We start from the raw sequence: 22,478 nt of genomic DNA, 5'->3' as shown, positions 1-22,478 counted from the left end.
AAAATGCGCCAATGCAATCTTTAAAAATGATGTTTAGTTCGTTAATACTTATAACCATAGATGAATGTTTAATTTATGTTATGATCAACAAATATTTCAATTATAAGATATATAGTGTTTTTGAATTATTTCCTTGGGATAGGATCGGTTTCATTGAATTGATTAGATGAGGTTTGCAAATTTGTATAACTATTAGAAAAATAATTAACAGAATAAATTAATTTTTAAAATTTATACACCCTCCGATGTAAAAAACTGTGGGATGGGTCGTTTCTTTTAATTTAATGGTTGAAACATTCCTAAATAGCCAAGGATTCTTTTCTGATATATCGCAGGCCCAAGGCTATAAATTGTTAAAGTGTTAAAAATCCCTGGGGAAGGCGGGGAGATTTGTGAAATTCTATGAGAGTAAACGAAAAATACGGCGAAGACACAAAATTTTTGTTGATCCGTGGGTGGTCCCATATATATTTTTTTAAATATTCATCAAAGAGAAAAAGGCAAAAACAAGACAAGTTTAGTTCCGACAGAGCTTTTATATTTGAGCAATTTAGTTTAAGACGAATAAAATGTGCCGTCGTTTTTCCTAGAATATCCTCTGTTGTTCCCTGACGCGATGCCCAATTTGATGTGGTGCACGTTTCGCTTTTCTGTGACACCTCCTTGCCTGATCCCGTGCCACGTCGTCCCGGGAAGAAGGCTGTCGGATTCTCTCCTGCTGCGGATCTCTTCGTCCATTATTAAGTCACGAGCTGGTCTTTGTGCTGGGATCTGAAAAAAAGAAACAACAAACATGCTAATCATTATTTGATAACTTCCGTTCAATGGCTTTATTATTTTTACGGTTAGCTATTATTTGAAAAGAACAGTTTTATTATTATTTTTTGAGTTTTCTATGCCATTTCGACAAAATATGTATGTTCAATAAACTCTTTTTATTATTGCCACGAATTCAACGTCACACTTAATAATTATTCAAATTAATTATTCTTTTTATCTAAGGTTTTTGGTTGAGATGAAAAATTAGTGTCACGAGTGGGATTCGAACTACGACTTTCGGCTCAATACGCCGCGAGGCGCAAGAAGTAGCTTAAATGGTTATAGCAGGGCCGTATTGAGCCGAAGGTCGTGGGAACGAATCCCGCTCTTGACACTAATTTTTCATCTCGACCAAAAACCTTAGATAAAAAGAATAATTAATACGGTCAATTATGATCATTAAGCAAATATGGATTAATTTAATAATTAATTATGTTTTCCAAGGGCCGACAGCTAGAATAAACGGAGTGAGGTGTTCGTTTGGCGAAAAACATTTAAAATCTGACGGTATATTGATTAATCTAATCTACAACTAAATATAAATTGACAGGTAAATATCGTAACAATCTCTCGTATCATATCATTAATCCTTTATTATTTCTAATGATAATTTGGAGATCGTGAGATGCGGTCTGGTGTGACGTAGATTTTAGAAAAACATTTTCTTTATCGTGCCAACGTTTCGATCTTTATTGGGATCATCTTCAGGGCCTGGGATTTATAAACATTGTTTAAATTTTACAAATACAAGTAGGATGTGGAAAAAAATTATACAATGTATTTACATATATTTGTAAAATTTAAAAGGATTTTTAATAAATCCTAAGCCCTGAAGATGTTCTCAATAAAGATCGAAACGTAGGAACGATAAAGAAAATATTTTTCTAAAACCTACGTGACACCAGACCGCATTTCACGATCTGCGAATAATCATTGGCTAACGGTCACTATACACCAAACATTATTTTTAATTATAACCCAATCGTCCCAATGTAATACTAACCCAAATTTTAGAATCGTCAGAAATATGGGAACAGGTATGATCTTTTTGGCCCATTATTGTAGTTTTACTATTTGTTCAACTTCTGTAAATACTGATTTTCTGATTTGTATAAACTCAAACCTGCATCTACATACATACAGCGTGTACAGAGTTGAACCTATCTCTTCTCAGCGTCAACCGGCAATTCCAGGTTATGTACTTTAGAATGGAATACCGTCAGGCTTCTAGTATCACCCACTCCGGGGTCAGACCTTAGTCTTATCCGTCCAGCCGCAGTTGGGCTCCAGACACACTCTCTCTAGCTCTTACTTATTACTTCCGATAGACACCATTCACTCAGGGTGGTGGTGCACTTGATATTTTTCCATCACCCTTTAAGCCTATTATAGAACTAACCTAATTGAGGTTCGATGGAATATTCAATATTTCGTCAGTATTCAATATTCACGCTAATATATACACTCACTCTCATCACAAGCTAGGGATACGAAACTATCATTACTACATTCAATAAATCGACCCTGTTTCCTCCAAGAATCGGAAAAGAAGCTCGGGATAATTCCTGCCGTCCTAAAGCGCAATTCTCACATCGGGTGGCATTTCCATGCGTTCTTTATATGGAACCACGGAATTGAACCATTCTCTTAGGTAGGTTTGCTTTGTCTTTGTTTGTTGTTGTTTGTCTTTATCTGGAGGCATTTTTGGATATCGACTTAGTGTTATATAAAAGGAGAGAGTCAGTAACAGATCAAGTCGCACAAATGACTACAGGTTGAAAAATACGCATAAAAGACAAGAAAAAGAAGTAAAACCACGCAGAAGGCCGGCTATGACCCAGCTGTTGTTGTATGCTGTATTATTTTATGCACTAGGCAAAGAACAGATACATTAGTACTCTTTATTTATAAAAGTTTATAACAATTATTGTTTATTAATTTTTAAATTGGCTTAAGGAGGCAACCCCTTTTTTAATTGTCATTCCCGTGCTTCCTAATTTTTCTCGTTGTCTTTCTTTTAGCTTTAACTGAAGGATTACCGAAGAAAATTAATAATATAATACACATCTCTCGATTATTTTGTTCGATTAGATCGCTTATGCCTATACTTAGTATAATTTTTCAACATAAAAATAGCGAGAAGATGAATTGTGACCTAAACAGAGTAGATAAACCGAACTGATCGGAAACAATAAAAAATAACAGTTTAGGAGAATAAAACAAGTTTATTAGGGGGTTATGAAAATAAAGACGCACGAGGATAGTTTATGTTAAAATATGGACTGCTATAAGCTGACGTTTTAGATCATAAATCACCGCAAAGGAGCACAATCTGGTATATGTACAAAAAGAAGCGTAGGCCGCCTATTTGTGCTATTTGTTATACATTACAACCATTGGACATTAATAAATGCAGCACTACTTTATGACCGGTGTGTAAATGAATGTGTATAGATGCATAGGCAAAAATTTCTCACGCTTGACGATAAATCGAGAAAAACGTTTTTTAATCGTGGATTTTCCGTTTACTATCAACAAACGGTCTTTCTTAGCCATTATGTCGTTAATCCTAGACATTAAATAATGATTCTATCGGCGGTAAGACAAGAATTTGACCACTGATTCTTTTTCGTCGGATGAAAATGGGAAATGTGAAACGAATTAATTATCGCATGGTGGAAGTGAGAGCCAAGACATAAATCACAACGACGTTGATTAACCTTATTCCAAAGACGACGTCGGTGCCAAAACACAAAGTCAATCAGTCAGTCAAATGGAACCAATTAGTTGCTTATATCGGCATTTTGTTGTCCTCGATTGCCTCTGCTTACCGTGAGATGGAACTAACCTTATTTCGCCGAGACAAGATCCATTTGAACTCCTTGATTGTAAAACAAATGGTTCGGTTTATCAACCGTTTAGAAAGCGAGTTAAGAATAGGATAATTGTATAATTTGTTTGCGGATGAGAGAAGGAGTGACATTTCATTAAGACACACCCGAATCTGTAGTTTAAACTGTTTGTGCTTCTATGAGAAACCTTTGACAAACACACACATGCAAACCTTCCGTCGACTAAGGTAATTTGGTAAGAAAATTTGGAAATTAAGGGGCGTCGGTGGCCGCAACGATTTAGGCGTTGACACGGCATTCATCACTGTTAGGTAAAGGTCCCGGGTTCGAATCCAGCGGCCCTGCATTCGAACCCGACATACCTACAAATGTTTTTTTTTTCTTTTTTTAAACACCGGCACGCCGAGGGTTGATAACTCTGCTGTTGCGAACCCTCGTAAAAAAAATATATTGTAGTTATTTCAACATGGCCACAACTACTGCATGAACTATTGAGTCATCTTATTGTGATATTCACTTAAAATTTAAATCTTAGATGTGTAACCGTAATCTTATATTTTGCCTCTAATATAACGAGTACCTAACCCTAATTACACCTAACCTAACGGTACGTGACGTTTTTCACTTATTTATTGGATTTGATATTTTGAATTTTTTCCATACACTCCATAATTCTGAAACGAAATAATATAACAACAATTTGAGAAACGTATGCATGTAAGGACGTGTTGTCCGGGTAAGCAGGTGTAAGAAAGACATGTTGAACTGATCGAACGATTTTAAGGTGTCCGCCTACTTTAACGAGCTTACGTTGAAATCACTACTCTATGAAAGCATTACTGTGCAAACCAGCGAGACTTGACGGATCCATAAAGTGATCAGTGTCGATCAGTTCAATGGGTGTACACTTGAAAAGCTGATTAATTAATGTTAGTTTAAAACAAATTAAGTTTGCCGGAAATTGGTAATCGGCTGGTCTGTTTGAATAGTCACTAATTCGTAATACTTAGTGGTTTAATAATAGAACTATTAACTAATTATTTAGAATCGACCTATAATTTATAATTTTCTTTGAAAGGATCGGAAGAGATGTCCAGCAATATACTAATTATGTTTTCGAATTTCAACATACATTTCATCCCAGGAAGATGGTGTAGATTCAAGGGAATTCGGCATGCTGAGAGCTATAGTATCCCATTCTGTACTTGTAGCACACAACCTACGATTTCATCAATGAATTTTTTTATTAGGTGCACTTTTGGTGGTTGTATTTTTTCTAAGTCTCAAAGCTTTTTCTCTTGCGGATTGTTGCACCAATCTGTCAAAACGAGCGTTGGGATCTCATATGTCTCTTCCCAGAATCTGTGCATACTGGCTGATGGTAATTTTTCACAAGCCAGTCTTCAGTGCCTCGTGCCTTCGATGTATTCTGTTCTTTTTTCTTTCTAAATCTCGCCCTAAGAAATTTTTGGATTGTTTGTGTCCAGTGAGTAAATTCTATTGTTTCATCACTGTCACCAAGTCTGCTTTTCTGAACAATCGTTGATAGATTTGGTCCCTTTCCCACAAAATGGTTCAGAACCTATCACCGGCGTAGCAGCTCTTTTTCGTTGGTTGGTATCCGTTTCTTCGTTCTAATCTATTCCTGCTTGGCCTGAGACTCAGTAGAAAAAGATTTTGGTTTGCGTACTTAAACAGTTTTGCTTTTCAATTAAGCACCATCCTTGCGCTAATTATATTTATGTTTAATGCTCTGATGGCTGCTTGGCTGTTCTGAAAGTTACTTCTGTAAGTGCCCCTGGGCTCTGAATATTTGTTTTAGAGCCAAATATTTCTGCTTATCTGTTTGCGTCCTAGATACCAAAAATTAATTAGTAGTCTTCATTGAGGTAGCGCACTAGCTATCAAGTAAACTGCTACGTTTTAAAAAGAAAAGAAACTAGCAGGTTGCTGGTAAATAAAAATAAATTAGTTTATTCATCCTGGGCTCGGGCGGCTGGTGGTCATTTTAGTCCCCAAGTCCCAACCCATGGAACCCACTCTTACTTTATCTTAAATATATTCTTTGTTATTTACATACCCCTCAATCAATTAGGGTGGTGGAATACTTGATATTTCTCCAATATTTTCAACTATTATATATGTTCTGCGTAATTTTATGGCAAAGTTTTGTTTAATAATTACATCTACAGCTTTCGGGCCAGCTACACGGCCTCACCTCAGTCTTCTGTAATATGTGAGATTTTAACTAGGTGTAGGTTTTAGATATAGGGTTTTAACTTGATGGTTTAAAGGGTAGTGTTTTAACTTGAGCGTTCATGGGCTACTCGATATTCTACCTTGGCCCTCTCACAATTTACATTTACGATAATAAATACATTTACTCCCCAGTATATACTAAATGGAACACAAAAAACTAGATATCTATTAGTGATACTATATACAATAAAACAGACCTCTTTCCTCGAAAATTTCAGGAGACCCAAATATTGCTTAAGCTCAATACTAATTTTGGAGGGCGTTTCTACAAGCTTCCTATATGGAGCCAAAGAAACGGCAACCTTTAATTAAGAAGGACAATTGGAGCAATTTTTCTCTTCATATAGGTCACATCCGTGGCGTTAGGCTCAAAGTAAGTACCGTTGTAAAAAATTATAGTTAAATAAATAAATATAATGTTAAATTTAAAATTATAGCGTTATTGTGCAATATTCGTTTAATGTCAATTTGTTAGCATTGGCCCTGATGATAGTGTAACATAAGCTGAAACGTCTGCGAAGTAGTTATTACATTATTGGATCCTTTCAAACCAAAGTTTTACTATTAAAGTTTGAGATTTCTCTATGTGTTCATGGGGTTAAGAATCTGTAATTTCAGTCGTTACCAACCATTTTGGTCCATAGACAACATTGAAGATGGCGTTTGGCAGACCAAACCAGCATGGATAGACGAGGAGAAAATGATCGGTAACAGCCAAATTGCAACTTGAACTATTGTTATCGAAGTTTAAAATAACTTTAGTTTAGAACAATTAAAAAATTTTAAGCAACTAAAATTAATTTATAAGCGCGTGATCAGAACTATAGCAAAAACTATATAAATTTAAAAAGAATCTACAAATTCCAATTGTTAACGCCACCAGGTAACAGTAACAGATTGAAGTGAAGAATAAACAATGGGTGGTGATTAGTGTCTGTTAATCGATATTTATTTAGAAATCGTGAGGTGCGGTCTGGTGTGATGTAGGTTTCAGAAAAACATTTTCATTACCGGGTCAACGTTTCGATCTTTATTGAGATCATCTTCAGGGCCTGGGATTTACAAACATTGTTTACATATAACAATTACATTTTGGATGTGGAAAAGTGAATTTATACAATGGAAAATATATTTTTTTATATATTCAATCAAAGTATTTCTACTCACTCAAACTGTTTGTCTTCTGTGTAATTGTAACATTCTTGCATGTCGTGTCAATGGTTTGACATTTAGAAATTGTTTATGGGTCCGCTTTGTTTCGCACTTTTTGATATTCAATGTTGTCTCCAATATCTATTTAAGACTGTTTTTTTAAACAGTTGAGATTTTATGAAATGGAACAGCCGTTTCGCTTTTTTTTAGTATGACCTAATATAAATATGCCTATAATATAACAAATGATAAAAAAATCTCCGAACCCGTATATAATATATATAAAGAATCAAACGCATATTAGGAAAGACAAAATACTCTTGTAAGCATTCTTTAGAAGGATGTTTAATAATGTCAAATGAAGATTGAACACATCAATCAAATTGTTGTGCCACTACCTCAAAAGGTAGCGGGCTCTTCTGAAACCGAGTCATTGCGAAAAACGTTGACAACAGAAACAAAACATGATCACACATCGACATCAGGGAAAGTTCATAAATCATCCGCGCGGCTCATACGGAACGTGACGCTTAATTTTCAAAGCCCGGGTACCTTATTGGAGCCTGGGGCAAAAGCGACATTCGCCGTGTAAATTACAGAAATGATTTAACTCGGATGGCCGGGACAGTCTTAATTCCCAAACTTTCCAAACGTATATTTCATTTATAATCCCTCATTAAAATAAAATTATGGTAGCTTGTGTTTATTTCGCTAAACATTCCCACGTCCAAATATGTAAAAATAGCCTTATGCTTTATAATTTCATCACAGGCCACCTTCACATAGTGTAATACTTTCAACGAACATAATGATATATTTGAATTTTTTTCTGTCTGAGCTTAACGACGTTAAAATCCTCTGAGGTACATTTAAATGTGCTTTATGGACTTTACGGTACATGGATGGAAGATTCATTTGGCTCAATTTACCAGAATGTTATAAAATAAAAGGTCTTTGCAACGACTATTCATTTATTACTTATAAAATAAGAACATTATCAAATATGACCTTGTTTCTTATAATTATTACTATTAGTCAGAGTTGGATATTTTTGATATTCCGATGCATCTCCGATTTGAGACACACAAAAAATTAATTTCGTGAAATTCGGGTTGTAGTCTGTTTTTTAAATTATAAAATATGCATGATGTATTTATATTGCGATACGAAAATCTGTATTGACGTACAGGGTGATAAACCTGTCCCTTGGTCGTTTCCGATAATCTTGTCCTACTCATCCTTGAAGTTTTGATCAGTCAGAAACGATTTGGCTTTTCGCTATCTTCTACGGTGAGTTTGTATTGTCGCTAGGTCCCCAGTGTTTGTTTCCAAGAGCACTTTTCAGCTTTTTTAAATTTATTAGATAAATTAAATTTATAATGGAATTTAGGTCTTTTCCCAAATTATTATACCATTGAATGTTTGTGTGCTAGTGAAAGAGAGTTGTTCGTGCAAGATTTTTTTCTTTTTTCAGGAATTTTTGAGGCTACCGTAGCGGAAAATTGAAATAAAAGAAAATACAAATTGCAGGGTAATAAACTACAATGCTCAAAATCGCAATGTAAATAAGGAAAGATAGCTCCTTTTGAAAAAAAAGAGGATTAAGAAAAAAAAGCGTTATTGTGTTTTTTTATTATTGTTAAGTTCATTCACTTAATTAGTTGAGATAAAAATGTCAGTGTCACGAGTGGGATTCGAACCCACCATCTTTGGCTAGATAGCTCTGCTCTACAACTTGGGCTGTCGTGACCTCGATCCACTTGGACACTAACTTCCCATCTCAAACCCACCTTTTGAATTTTCCCTCCTTTTTGCCATTTTTCAAATGTCGTGTAATCTATTTGATTCTCGGGACAAATGAAATGGCCACGGAGAGCTTTAGTGAAGGTATACTTCATTTTAACTTATTAAATTCACTAGTTTTCGTGGTCCACTTGACCAATTAATATAGTTCAATTAATTAAGGTTTTTAGTTGAGATAAAAAAGTCAGTGTCACGAGCGGGATTCGAACCCACGATCTTCGGCTAGATACGCCGCTCTGCTCTACCACTTGAGCTATAATGACTTCGATCCACTCGGACACTAACTTCCCATCTCAATCCCGTATGTAGCCGAAGATCGTGAGTTCGAATCCCACTCGTGACACTGTCTTTTTAATTGAATTATTGTTAAGTATCATTAGTTTTATTTATCGTATTTGAATGGAAGCTAAAAGGATAACGCTGACTCATACTGAGACTGTTGCTAGGTTGACTCCAAAATTATTATTGGCCACACAAGCCTATGGGAAAAGTTTAAATTATCGAACAAAATTTTGAAATTGTAGTTAAATAATAGGAATAAATTTTATAATTTAAAATGACCTGCTTTTGCATACATTTTGCCTTAAATTAAGTATTTTAAAAGTATAAATTAAAGCTTTGGATGGCAATAGGATAGTTTATGGGCGAATGTTTGGAGTCAGAGCTCAGCAGTCTTTACAGTACTCAGAAGGGATGTAGCTAACCTAAGATAGAAGTCATTATATTTCGTGGTCCGATTGACCAAATAACTTCTTTCAATTAATTCATCTTTATGTAAAGTATTGTTAGAGATAAAAAAGCCAGGGTCATGAGCGGGATTCGAACCCACAACCTTCGGCTAAATGAGCCGCAGCTCTACCACTTGAGCTATCGTGACTTCGATCCACTCGGATACCAACTTCCCCATCTCACCCTACTTTTCCAATTATCCCCCTTTTTGCCATTTTGCCGTGTGTTCGAATCCCGCTCGTGACACTGGCTTTTTTATTTCAACCAATACCTTACATAAAGATTAACTACGATAGAAGTTTATTTAGAAATCGTGAGATGCGGTCTGGTGTGATGTAGGTTTCAAAAAAAAACATATCCTTTATCGTGCCAACATTTCGATCTTTATTGAGATCATCTTCAGGGCCTGGGATTTACAAACATTGTTTACATATAACAATTACAAATTGTGAATTGTATAAATTCACTTTTCCACATCCAAAATGTAATTGTTATATGTAAACAATGTTTGTAAATCCCAGGCCCTGAAGATGATCTCAATAAAGATCGAAACGTTGGCACGATAAAAAAAAATGTTTTTCTGAAACTTACATCACACCAGACCGCATCTCACGATTTCTAAATAAATATCGATTAATGGTCAATAATCACCACACATTTCTATACGATAGAAGGTTTAAATGTTAGGGTGAGAAATGAAAAAAAAACTATCGTTATTAATAATTAATTACAAATAGTGCAATTGATGGATTTTCCATAAATGATACATCTAAATGTTGGATCTCTATTGAAAGCTACTAAATTTACAGAGCGATTGTTAAAATTCATGGATGAAACTCAATGGACAACAGGCGGAATGTCGAACAGTTCGAAAGTGAGCAGAAGGCAGACATGAGATTAATCAAATAAGTTTACTAATCAATCAGAATACTAATAGTAAGGGAGATTGCAAAGCATGTAACTTAACCGATAACAGGCGAACCCAGGAATTAGGTGAAAGGGAGCAGACAGCTATTAAACATTATGTTTTACAATGTTTATTACTTAACTCACCGGGGCTCAAGGAATGCGAAGAAGGGGAGTCGATAAATTATTGCCCAGCCGATCGTAAATACGAGGTAACAAATTGGAGTTTGTTCATAAAAGTGATGAGGGATTACAGGGGCCGGTGTGCATAAAAATAAAATCTCGCGGATTTACATTCAATGCCATCCTACGGTAGTGTTGAACAAAAGGAAGTCAAAACAGATTAGCCAAGTCAATAATGTACGTTCGAGAGTAAAAGGCAAGCCTTGGGATCCATGGGGTCGATTTATTAATGAAACACCATTTGAATGGGCCGATGAATGAAAAATACGCATTCCTGAATTCGATTATTTGAAAATTTACATTTCCGTAGGTAGCCCTGGCCTTGGATATATCTTAATTTCATTGTGTATAGATATTTTAGGGCTGTAATGTTTAACCTTTCAATCTTACTCAATGCTCAATTGTCTTGGTGGATATGTTTTTGTGGATATCTGTTATACTCGTTCAAGGGTAAAACTTTCAAAAGTTAATTGACAAGCAAATTTTTAATAAAAGGAATGGAAATTCATAATACTATGTGACGACAAGAGTTGGTGGAAAAATTTCTGTTCTTTATTAAGAAGTTTTTTGACTTCCCCTCATAACACCAAATTACATGATTTCATGATTAAGACTTTGAATCTGTTTGCTCACCACCTTTCCATTCTCTAGTCTTTGAGGTTATCAAGAAAAAACATTCTAGTTCAAGCACTGGGTTAATTTGTCGGAAACGAACTCATGCCCGTTGGACTCTAACTTCAAGGATCTAGAGAAATGGTGCGCCCAGTTGATGTTCATCTGTCAAAGGATGGGCGAATGTTACCGGGAAGAGTGTGTGCGGTCGGCTCGACAGTCCAACCGTTTGCTTTTATATAAAGATCTTCAGTACCCTCCTGCCTTGCTGTCCCTTAATTCAAGAAATACAGAATTTTCGCCCACGGAGCTGAGCTGGTTTTTTAAATTAACAGGCGAGTTGCTATTTTTTAACTACTCTCCGTGGCGAGAACGAGAGTTACCCCTCTGTGCTCTTTGTAACCTCAGAGAAAGGGATGTAATCCTTGACATCAGGTCACAGCAGGCTCAGCAGAACCCAGATAATTGAATTCCTTAATGGCAGGAACAGTTTGCAATTGATCAGATTTGGACGACAAGCTTGGTATTTTTATATATATTTTTATATATATTGTTGTGGCTTCAACCTCCGGTTTTTATACAGCCGTTATTTTATGTTATGGCATATATTGTTGTTGTGTATTTTTTATTATTATTATACTACTATGTGAATATACACTACAAATCCAACCGAGATTTGACCGATCTTCATCACACTCAATACGCCCTAAAAAGCGTATATTAAAATTTCAAAATTTTAATATTATTTCAAAGTCCAGTTTTGTCACTACGTTGTTATAATTTAGCGTTTAGTTTTCCGGTCATCCTGATTTGTCTATTCTCCTGGGTTTGCCAGTAAAATCGTTTTAAAAGGACGAAATTGTCTAAATAACACGCAGACCAAGTTGTGAAGAACGTTATGTACAAAACAGTAAGATAAAGCAAACCGGAATAATTTGAAATGGCTAAACTTCATGTTAAAATTGCAAAAGCCACATCTTACAATGTATTCCAATGTTTGATAAATGCTTAATTATACTCAACAAAAATCTAACAAGGGTCAAATTCCAAAAAGTTAGTTCAACAATTTAATAATAGGGGTATTCACGATCTTTGTGTTAACCGTGTTAACTCTGTTAAGTCCTGTTAGATCGAGAAAATTGATGACGTAGACCTGTAAGAATCGGCTAGTTTACACTGCTCGATCTAACAAGCCAGGGCCAATGTAAAATGTTAGGTCGAAATGTAGTCACATTGCTATCCGTCAGGGCGTAGCTAACCAACATGGCTGCCATGAATTTAACAGCTGTTTTTTTGTTTACATGTATTTTTATTCTTAAATAACCATTAATTCTATCAGACCAATACATTTCTTTTGTTAATTTTTGACCTGTTCCACATCCCCTATCCTAGTTGTAGACTCTTAGACTTTAGAATACGAGTTAGGTATGTGGACACAAATTGAAGCGTTTCATTTGTTACTACTTTTCGAGTGCATAGATAGCATTTTGAATGCAATAGATGATTAATTTTCCTTTTTTATTAACGTCTGGCATCTTACAATTTAACACAAAACAAAACGAAAACAAACAACAACAAGCCTTCAAGGATTGTTATAGCTTTATTTTTGGTTCTACCAATCGCCACGCCCAGCATTGCGGAAAAATTAACGTTTAACATGCTAAGAAAAGAGGGGCGTTCACGATCTTACTGGCCATTTCTCTATTCGAGTTAACACGAGTTAACATCTTACAAACATTGTGATTACCCCTATATTCCGTATATGGCGAAATGCTTTCAGACAATAGTAGTACTGCTTCTAAATATTCGAAGTAAATTAAGATATTAATTTTATTTAGTTTCGAATGATAGGAAAAGAAAAATATAATGATGTGAAACTAATAGAAAATTGCGTAAATTACAAATGAAGCTTTCGATTGGATTTTGGGGTTTTCTCAGCAAGCCAAAAATTTGGTCGGCGTTCTGTGGCTATTGGACAAAGTTCTGTTATTGGTTATTTGGGATTTCATCAAAGCTGATAAGTTAAAACATACAAGATATAAAACAAACAATATTTATATGTCTGCAATAAACTCGTCCCAGTGTCCGGGCACTGTGTAATTTCATACATTACATATAAATCGTTTTCGAATAATCAAATCTTTAAAAATCAAACTTATTAAAAATAAAAGGAAGTATATTTTCGTTTATGTCAATCATCATATGTTAGATTTTTAGGTTAATCAATTTGATATCTCATTTAAGCCGCGAATGCACTTTTCCTTTGGATCTTCATTATCAAAAAGAACTGGTATGATAAATCCTATTTAATAACAACTGAAACTACCTACCTGCCTTAGGATTATTATGTAAAAATGTTGTTTTCTATTAAACAAAAACTCTGTTAGGATGTGTTAGTTCGAGAAAAATGTTGTAGACGTAGAAAAATTACCGTTTAACTTGCTAAGAAAAGAAGGGGGAGTTCACGATCTTACTGGACATTTCTCTATTCGAATTAACACGAGTTAACATCTTACAAACATCTTTAAACCCCTAATATATAAAAGTATTTCTACTCATTCAAAGTGTTTGTCTTCTGTGTAATTGTGCCATTCTTGCGTGTCGTGTTGAGCGTGCTAGTGCCAGAAATACTTTGATTGAATAAAAAAAAATATATTTTGCATTGTATAAATTCACTTTTCCAGATCCTAAATGTATTTGTTAAATGTAAACAATGTTTGTAAATCCCAGGCCCTGAAGATGATTTCAATAAAGATCGAAACGTTGGCACGATAAAGAAAATGTTTTTCTGAAACCTACATCACACCAGACCGCATCTCACGATTTCTGAATAATTATCGATTAACGGTCACGAATCACCACACAAATGTAAATAATGTTAAATCTATAAGAGGGCGAATCTAGAATGGGTAAATACATTAATGGACTTTCAGAAATACCCTGGTACGAAACACGATTGTTTGGGAACTAAGTAAATTTATACGCTATCCTCAGTTTGTTGCGTGCAAACGTGAACATATATTTCATACTTGGCCGACAAGTGAATAGAGAGTGGATACTGTGAATTGACCCCATTTACATTATGTGTTCCATGGTACCGCCCACATAATTTCAATTTCCGTCTGATACAAACTGCCGTTTGATTTGTTGTTCCGTTCGAAGATAGTCGAATATCGCCATTAAGAAATCATGTAATCAAGAAGCTCATTGTGTTTAGGCCCCGTTCCCATGGAGGTGCATTACGACGAATCTAAATACAATGAACGAGCATGGTCGCGGTTATGTAAATCCACCCGTTGATAAATCATAAGGACTCGAAGGCCCCAACGTCTCAATTTCCGATGATGACTTCCATTCCATGAGATATGAAATGTCTTGTTAGGACTGAGACCACCCAACTGAGCCGGTGGTCCTTTACCACTTTGTTACCATTTGTCTTCATTGAAATTATGGATGGGAGTTTTACATCCCAGCGATCATTGCGGTCGCCGGATTCCCAGGCCGATGCAATTATGCACGCCAGTCAATCAGTTCTATGCCAAGACTAATAAACTAAACCAGAGTGAGACTTTCCAGTTGAAAATTGACAGCATAAATCATACTTTCATAGAACATGATTATCGGCTTAAATCAATAAGTTTTCATAAATATCGCAAATTATCGCGTCACGCCTTCCTCTAATCAAAAATAATTTATATTTTACGACATTTCAAACTTCAATAAAAATATCTAAGAAATGTATCTGGTCCCTCATCGTTTCTTTCGTGTTATATAAAATTAACCTCTGTATATGATCTTTGTTTTGCAGATCATTGTGGATTTTGTTGGAAAAGAGATTTTGTCTCTCTGTATTATATGTTTTTTTATGAATACTACAATGTTATAGTCTTGATAAAAAAAAAGCAAATTTAGTTGTTACTGCCAAGCTTTCGCCCTATTTTTAGGTCATCATCAAGGCTAAACAATCGTAAATATTTCTACAGATTGACGTAATTAAGATTTTTGTCAATCAAGACCATACTGGGGCGTCGGTGGCCGCAACGGTTTAGGCGTTGACAAGGCGCTCATCACTGTAAGATAAAGGTCCCGGGTTCGAATCCAGGGGCCCAGCATTCGAACTCGACATTCTTACAAATGGGCCTTTTTCAACACCGGCACCCTGATTCTTCATATAACTGTATAGTTGGAGAATTATATTATATATCTTTAATAATAATATAAATTACATGTCATCAAAAATTGCATGTTGCAGAGGAAAAAAGACGATATCATGGTCGAAAGTATTGGTGAGTAGAAAAGTGGTCGATGCATCTAACACTTAAAAATTATTTTATCACATTGTATATCTTTATAGTCTATTTTAGTATATGTTTAGTCTATCCTCCCCTAACTGTATACACCGTCTTCTTTCTCACTCTCTCTCTCTCCCTTTTGCCCTCTTGCTTTCTCTTTCTCCCACCCACATCTGCATATCTTTTTCGCCAACTACCTCTTTAACGGCATATCTTTCTAGATCTGTTTCTCTGTATCTCACAATCACTCATTCACTCACACTCTGTCTCGCTCTCTCTCTCATTCTCTCTCTCTCTCTCTCTCTCTCTCTCTCTCGTTGTCTATCTTCTATCGTTTGCTTATATCTTTTGACTTCAATCACTAGGATTTTCTCTCTGTTTGTATCAAACACTTACTCAATCTTTCTTATTTCTAAATTATTTCATTGTGTCTGTTCTCTACCTGTCGGCCGTTCTGTACATCTTCTCAATCCAATGCATTCTGTTATTTAGGTGTCAGGAATATAAAAAAAGCGGCTGGAATGAATAAAATAAGACAAAAAATTCCGAAACACAAGTGACAGAACAAAACTAGAAGGCCAGAATATGGGAAAACTGTCGATGAACAGATTTATCAGAAAGAGAGCTCAAAAACAAATCGTACAAAATCCTAATATTTGTAAATTGAAGTATCTATCGTATTTGTTTATTAAATTTAATTTCACTAATTTCGTGGTCCGCTTGACCAATTAATTTATTACAATTAATTAAGGTTTTTAGTTGAGATGAAAAAAGTTAATGGCAGGAGCGGGAATCGAACCCACGATCTTCGGCTAGATACGCCGCTGCTCTACCACTTGAGCTATCGTGACCTCGATCCTCTTGGACATCAACTTCCTATCTCAACCCCACCTTATGAGTTTTCCCTCCTTTTTGCCATTTTTCAAATCGATTCAATTCGAATCCCGCTCGTGCCATTAACTTTTTTCATTTCAACTAAAAACCTTAATTAATTGTAATGTATTAATTGGTCAAGCGGACCACGAAATCAGTGAATTTGATGATTAAAATGAAGTACACTTCACTAAAGCTCTCCTTGGCCATTTCATTTGTCGTCGAGAATCCAATCCGATTACACGACATTTGAAAAATGGCAAAAAGGAGGGAAAACTCATAAGGTGGGGTTGAGATAGGAAGTTGATGTCCGAGTGGATCGAGGTCACGATAGCTCAAATGGTAGAGCAGCGGCGTATCTAGCCGAAGATCGTGGGTTCGAATCCCGCTCGTGCCATTAACTTTTTTCATCTCAACTAAAAACCTTAATTAATTGTAATGTATTAAATTTAATTAACAAATTGGTTTTAACATCAAGAACGAAAAGTTCTATTTCATTCGCCCTGAAAGTTGGATTAATTTGGTTTCAAATATTGTGTTATTGATTAAATTATTATTGGTCTACCTGAACGGTATTTAATTAATGTAGTACCGAAAATTGGAACAGTTACGGGTTTGGTGCATTAACAATGCTCCATATCTATTCAGTATGATAATTTTTGCTAATCGGAGAAGAGAATTCTGATCAAAGGCCTCTATAATATTACAGCCATTACAAATTTGCATTCACACGTCGAGGTGAATAATTTTTTGAAAATTTAACTCTCGATTTACATGACGTCGTGCCGCCGGCTCCCTCGACGGCCAGGGGCCACGTTCACCAAAAAAAAGGAAGAGAAGAAGGAGTTAAAATACATACCAAACGTTTGTTTTTCAGCAGGCGGTACGTCGGCAGGCCGACCGTCTCCGGTTGAGTCATAACGAAAAACTTGTCACGAAATGCGTCTTCGCTCTGGTCGTAAACGCTCGCAAGGACCAAATCGAGCGAATCTTTCGGGGCACATTTTTGTTTTAAGTCCTTGTGTTGACGAATGCTTGCTGAAATAAAAGGAAAAGTGTTTTGAAGGATGTGTAATATTCCGCTATTGTTCGTGTACTAAACAGACAGTAAAATTCATATCATATTACGTCCATGCATTTCATTTGCAATAACAATCTTTATTTTAGAAAAATCTTTCTTAAATTTACTTTTATTAGCCGTTTTACATTGGTCTGAATCTATGTTTCGTCAAATATATATATGAAAAAGTTATTTGTTATTTTAGTATCCTTTTGTCCACAATGCTCTCTCAATAATAGTCAAACGATCAGGAAAAAAAATTAGACAATAATATGTGCAATATTTGTATTTATATAAGGTAATATATTTTTTGGATTCGAAGTCGAATAATAAAAAAAAATTAACACATAATTATAAAAGTAATTTGTTATTCTTCTATTACATCAACTTTCTGTAACTTGCATTCCTATGCCCGATAGCACCAGTTGTAAAATGAACAATGTCTTTTTATTATTATGAAACAAGTAAATAATAATATTAATTTAAAAAAAGATTGAGAAACATATTCATTTTAGTCAAGAATGTATGAATATGTAAATATTTTTCAACTGATTAAAGATCTGAAATTACTATTTTCATAAATACAATACCCTATTATAAAAAATATAGTATTGGGTACATTTATTTTTGGTAAATTATGGCAAATAGTTTAATGTTGTTTGATATGAATATATAAAGACATTAATATTTTAAATTCAATTGTTTTTAATTTAAGACTTTAAAACGAAGGCGAAATAAACTCATTTTAAAGTATATAAACGTAAAATTACGATGTTCTATGCTAATATTTCGATCTGAAAATTTAATTTTAAATTTTCGTTCAGTAATACTATTAAGTATTTAACTTTAGTTACGAAAGAAGAGGTTTGCAAGAACTATAATTTTATAATATATATAAATAAATATTAAATAATTTTATGTTTGATGAAATCTCGTATGTCTTTAATTAAAAGGAGATAACATATTTTTTTTAGTATAAAGGCAGATAATTTTGATCAAGTTAACCCTTTATGATTATCTGAAGATCGTGAGATGCGGTCTGATGTGATGTAGGTTTTAGAAAAACATTTTCTTTGTCGTGCCAACGTTTCGATCTTTATTGAGATCATCTTCAGGGCTTGGGATTTATAAACATTGTTTAAATTATACAAATACATATAGGATGTGAAAAAAAAGAATTTATACAATGCTAGAAATTTTAGATCCAATCAACGTATATGTATTCACTCAAAGTGTTTGTTTTCTATGTTTTTTTTCACATCATACGTTTAATGTCAAATAAAGAAAAGGATAGAAATGATAATACTTGGTACACTCTGGACTCTATGGTGCATCACATTCAATTGGCATAGAGCACTTCATCATGATTATCCAATTATACTTTTCTGAGACCTATCAAAAATATATGATTTAAAAAGATTAAGAGCAGTTCCATTGATCAATTTTTATATAACTTTTGAGTGATTATTGTGGTCTACAGAGTCAAATGCTTTCTTATTGTCCAAAAAATACCTTTTTACCATCCAATTCGTGAGCCATCAGATTAACTTCAAATAAGATTTGTTCTGATGATTTACACAGAAGAAAACTTTTCATAAGAATATGGATAAAGAAATGGGTCGATATTTATTGATATCTATGGAAGTTGTTGATAATATTTTAAGAAAGAATTTCCCGGCTTCTTTTTAACTTTATATGGACAGACTTGTCAAGCACTAAAATAAATAATAAAACATGGAACCTAACAAGCTCTCCTTTTTTTTTATTTTATTTTTTATTTTTTATTTTATTTATTTTTTTTTTTTTTTAATGGATACCAGGGACTGGAGGAGTTCCCTCCTGAGTACTGCAGCTGAGCTGTACAGCTTATTGTACTTTATCCCTGGCTCCATATTTTGGGGGAGGGCTCGCAACACAAATGTGAACTTGAGCCCCCGTTGTACCGGTGTTCTTCCATCGAAGAAACTCATTTTTGAAGGGGGTTGGGACCAAATTCAGGGTCGCTGAGATCCGATCCCGCCCCTTCCATTGATGAGTGCCGTGTCAATTTCTTTCAATTGCGGCCACCGGTCCCCTTAGGCGTCAGAAAAAGTCCAGAGGCGACGGTGGGGATCGAACCCACGACCGCGGGATCTAATAGCCGAGAGTCTGACGCCTTAACCACTCGGCTACCGCGGCCCCCAAAATGTATATTTCAAGAGGTTTTGACACGAAATTTAAGTGCAAACAGTTTTTAGTTTGGAGCAAGCGTTCTCCTACAATTAGATAATTTTTGGCAACTAATAATATATAATTCATTTCCTTAGCCTTACAATTTATCTAATAAATAACACCATTATATTTAGTGGTCTATAGACCAAATTACTTCTTTGAAATTAATTAACCTTTTTATGTAAGGTTTTCGGTTAAAAAGTAAAAGTTAGTAAAACCGAAGGTCGTGGGTTCGAATCCCGCTCGTGACACTAACTTTTTCATTTCAATCAAAAACCTTACATAAACAGATTAATTAACTAATAAATAACGTTATACCATAAAAACTTCTGTTTTATGAACATATTTCTTCCACCAAATTATATATATTACTAAAGTTATATATTAGTAAGTTTTATTAAGTAGTAGTGTTAAGTTATATATTAGTAAATTATAGATGATAATCATTTTCAATTAAAACCAAATGAGAAACATACGCAATAATTGCATGCTGCTTCTACAGACTGGAATAAATTACTTCTTTCAATTAATTAATCTTTTTATGTAAGGTTTATGGTTGAAATAAAAAAGTTAGTTTGTTAAAAAATTTAATAGCTCAAGTGGTAGAGCAACGGCGTATTTAAGCGAAGGTCATGTGTTCGAATCCCACTCGTCGCACTAACTTTTTATTCAATCAAAAATCTTACATAAAAAGATTAATAAATTAATAAATAACGTTATGCTATAATAGAAACTCCTGTTTTATGATTATATTTTTACCACCTAATTAATATATTACTAAAGTTCTATATTAGTAAGTTTTATTAAATAATGGTATTAAGTTATGTATTACTAAATTATATATGATAATTAATTTTCAATTAAAGCCAAATGAGAAACTTATACCTTAATTGCATGCTGCTTGTAAAGACTGGAAGTATAGATATTTGTAATACTTGTTATATACAAAAACTTCCTAATTATCTAGGATTTATGGAAATTGCTCAAAGATTATTAAGTACTTTTAAATTTTGGAAACTGGTTGGAAAGCATTAAGGGCATGAATTAAATTTGACTGAAATCGCTTAATTATCTAACATATGTAAACATCGATGTTTGCCATTTTTTTAAACTCACATAGAGTGTGGTGGTAGTAGAGCCGATCCGAAGTCGTCGCACTTTGCTTCCAGTCGTACTCGAAGCCTTCGAGGATCAGCGGTGATGACCAGCATTCTTCGAATTGTATCAATGGCAACGGAAAAGGGTTGAACTCTATGCGGGCCATGGGGCGGCAGTTCTCCCACCGTCGAAGAGAAAACAGCTACAATTTATTTCGGTTGCCACAGATTCTGGAAAAACAAAGCACGAGGCCGTAGTCTATGAGAAATCTTTTGAATAGGCTTGGACAAGGCCGTAATTATAATTTTTGTGATTGTTAAAAAATGCTAAAAACACTAAGTAAAAAACTAAATATCAGATGATCGTTTACGAGTAAGCTATTAAATATATTTAACTACTCACAGAAATAAAACAGTTCATTTTTTAGCACATGTGTTGGTGTTTGTAAAATATTTTTTCCAAATAAATCAACTACAAAATTTAAAAAACATGTATTTATTTATTTATACAATAAAGTAATTTGAGTTACTTGAAATTATAATTTTTTTTAAATGTCAAAAAGAGGGAATACTATCTAATAGTTTGATTAAAACTGACCATCTCTGACATGATAACTTTCAACTATTAATCGATTTTATCTCGTAAAATTTTTTTTCATCTTGATGATTTTTGTGCCGGGCGGGTTTAGAGAATATAAAATGGGCATATGAATAACGGGCGTCCGGATTTACAAAAAAAGAGATTTCAGGAATTTGTGGCGTCCATTTTTCACATATGTTTTCACAGCTGTCAGCTGTCCAGTTGGCCTTTCGGCTCCCGGTGTGATACATGTTTCCCGCGTCTTTCAAATTCCGTTTTGGATGCGCTAAAATACAATAGACGCAAACACTAAGCTAACACTCTTTAGTCGCAAAAATTACTGAATCAGTTATGGTTGCAAAACTACTGGTACATATAGACGCAAAAACTAAAGAATTGGTTTCGCTGATGAAACAATAGGAAGAACTTCACCGATGTATCTTTACTAAGGCAGCAGTTAGTAAAAAGAACTACCAGAATGTGGCCGACGACCGTTTCACTAAGCGAAACCACCAGAATTTAGAAAAGTGCTCCAAGTAAAGTTTATTTAGAGTACAAAGATAAAGACTTGTAATTGATAATTTTTCGATTACACGACATTTGAAAAATGGCAAAAAGGAGGGAAAATTCAAAAGGTGCGGTTGAGATGGGAAGTTGGTGTCCGAGTGGATCGAGGTCACGATAGCTCAAGTGGTAGAGCTGCGGCGTATCAAGCCGAAGATCGTGGGTTCGAATCCCGCTCGTGCCATTGACTTTTTTATCTCATCTAAAAACCTTAATTAATTGTAATTTATTAAACATTGTTTTACCGAACTCGGTCAGTTTAAATTAAGCGTGATACGTAGTGCGGTTGTTTGGTCAAGTGGATACATTAACATTATGAATTTTCTAAAATGTTACGTTGCGAAGTTCCGTAATGTTCAGTTTTTCAATGTTTTGTAATTAATTGCGATGATTTTGCCGTATTATGAATTATGTTTAATCTTACATTCTGCTATTTTGACACTGCTGTAGTAGAATTGTTGGAATTGGATTTTGGTGTTGTGGTTT

General features: G+C 34.5%; 1 protein-coding gene across 1 annotated transcript; it reads right to left on the bottom strand.

The window, feature by feature from the left end:
* Nucleotides 1–516: 516 nt before the first annotated feature.
* LOC106661275 (uncharacterized protein C1orf194 homolog) lies at nt 517–21,263 on the bottom strand. The gene is made up of 3 exons (XM_014384565.1): nt 20,868–21,263; nt 17,340–17,518; nt 517–771 (listed from the first exon to the last, which is right to left on the bottom strand). The coding sequence occupies exons 1-3, from the start codon at nt 21,013–21,015 to the stop codon at nt 556–558; spliced, it is 543 nt and encodes a 180-aa protein (XP_014240051.1). The 5' UTR covers nt 21,016–21,263; the 3' UTR covers nt 517–555.
* Nucleotides 21,264–22,478: the final 1,215 nt, after the last annotated feature.

This window comes from Cimex lectularius, unplaced genomic scaffold, assembly GCF_000648675.2.
Source record: "Cimex lectularius strain Harlan isolate CLEC.00 unplaced genomic scaffold, Clec_2.1 scaffold47, whole genome shotgun sequence".
In the NCBI taxonomy this organism is placed as follows: domain Eukaryota; kingdom Metazoa; phylum Arthropoda; class Insecta; order Hemiptera; family Cimicidae; genus Cimex; species Cimex lectularius.
The sequence above is the reverse complement of the archived record's forward strand: the minus strand, read 5'-3'. Positions and strand labels throughout refer to the sequence as shown.

What these genes read in the sequence shown, in the direction of transcription:
- LOC106661275 (XM_014384565.1), bottom strand. Translation starts at nt 21,015, where the DNA reads ATGGCCCGCATAGAGTTCAACCCTTTTCCGTTGCCATTGATACAATTC. An exon ending in CTACTACCACCACACTCTAT is followed by an intron (nt 17,519 to 20,867) that starts GTGAGTTTAAAA and finishes CTTTTATTTCAG; the next exon opens with CAAGCATTCGTCAACACAAG. An exon ending in TGCTGAAAAACAAACGTTTG is followed by an intron (nt 772 to 17,339) that starts GTATGTATTTTA and finishes TCTTTTTTTCAG; the next exon opens with ATCCCAGCACAAAGACCAGC.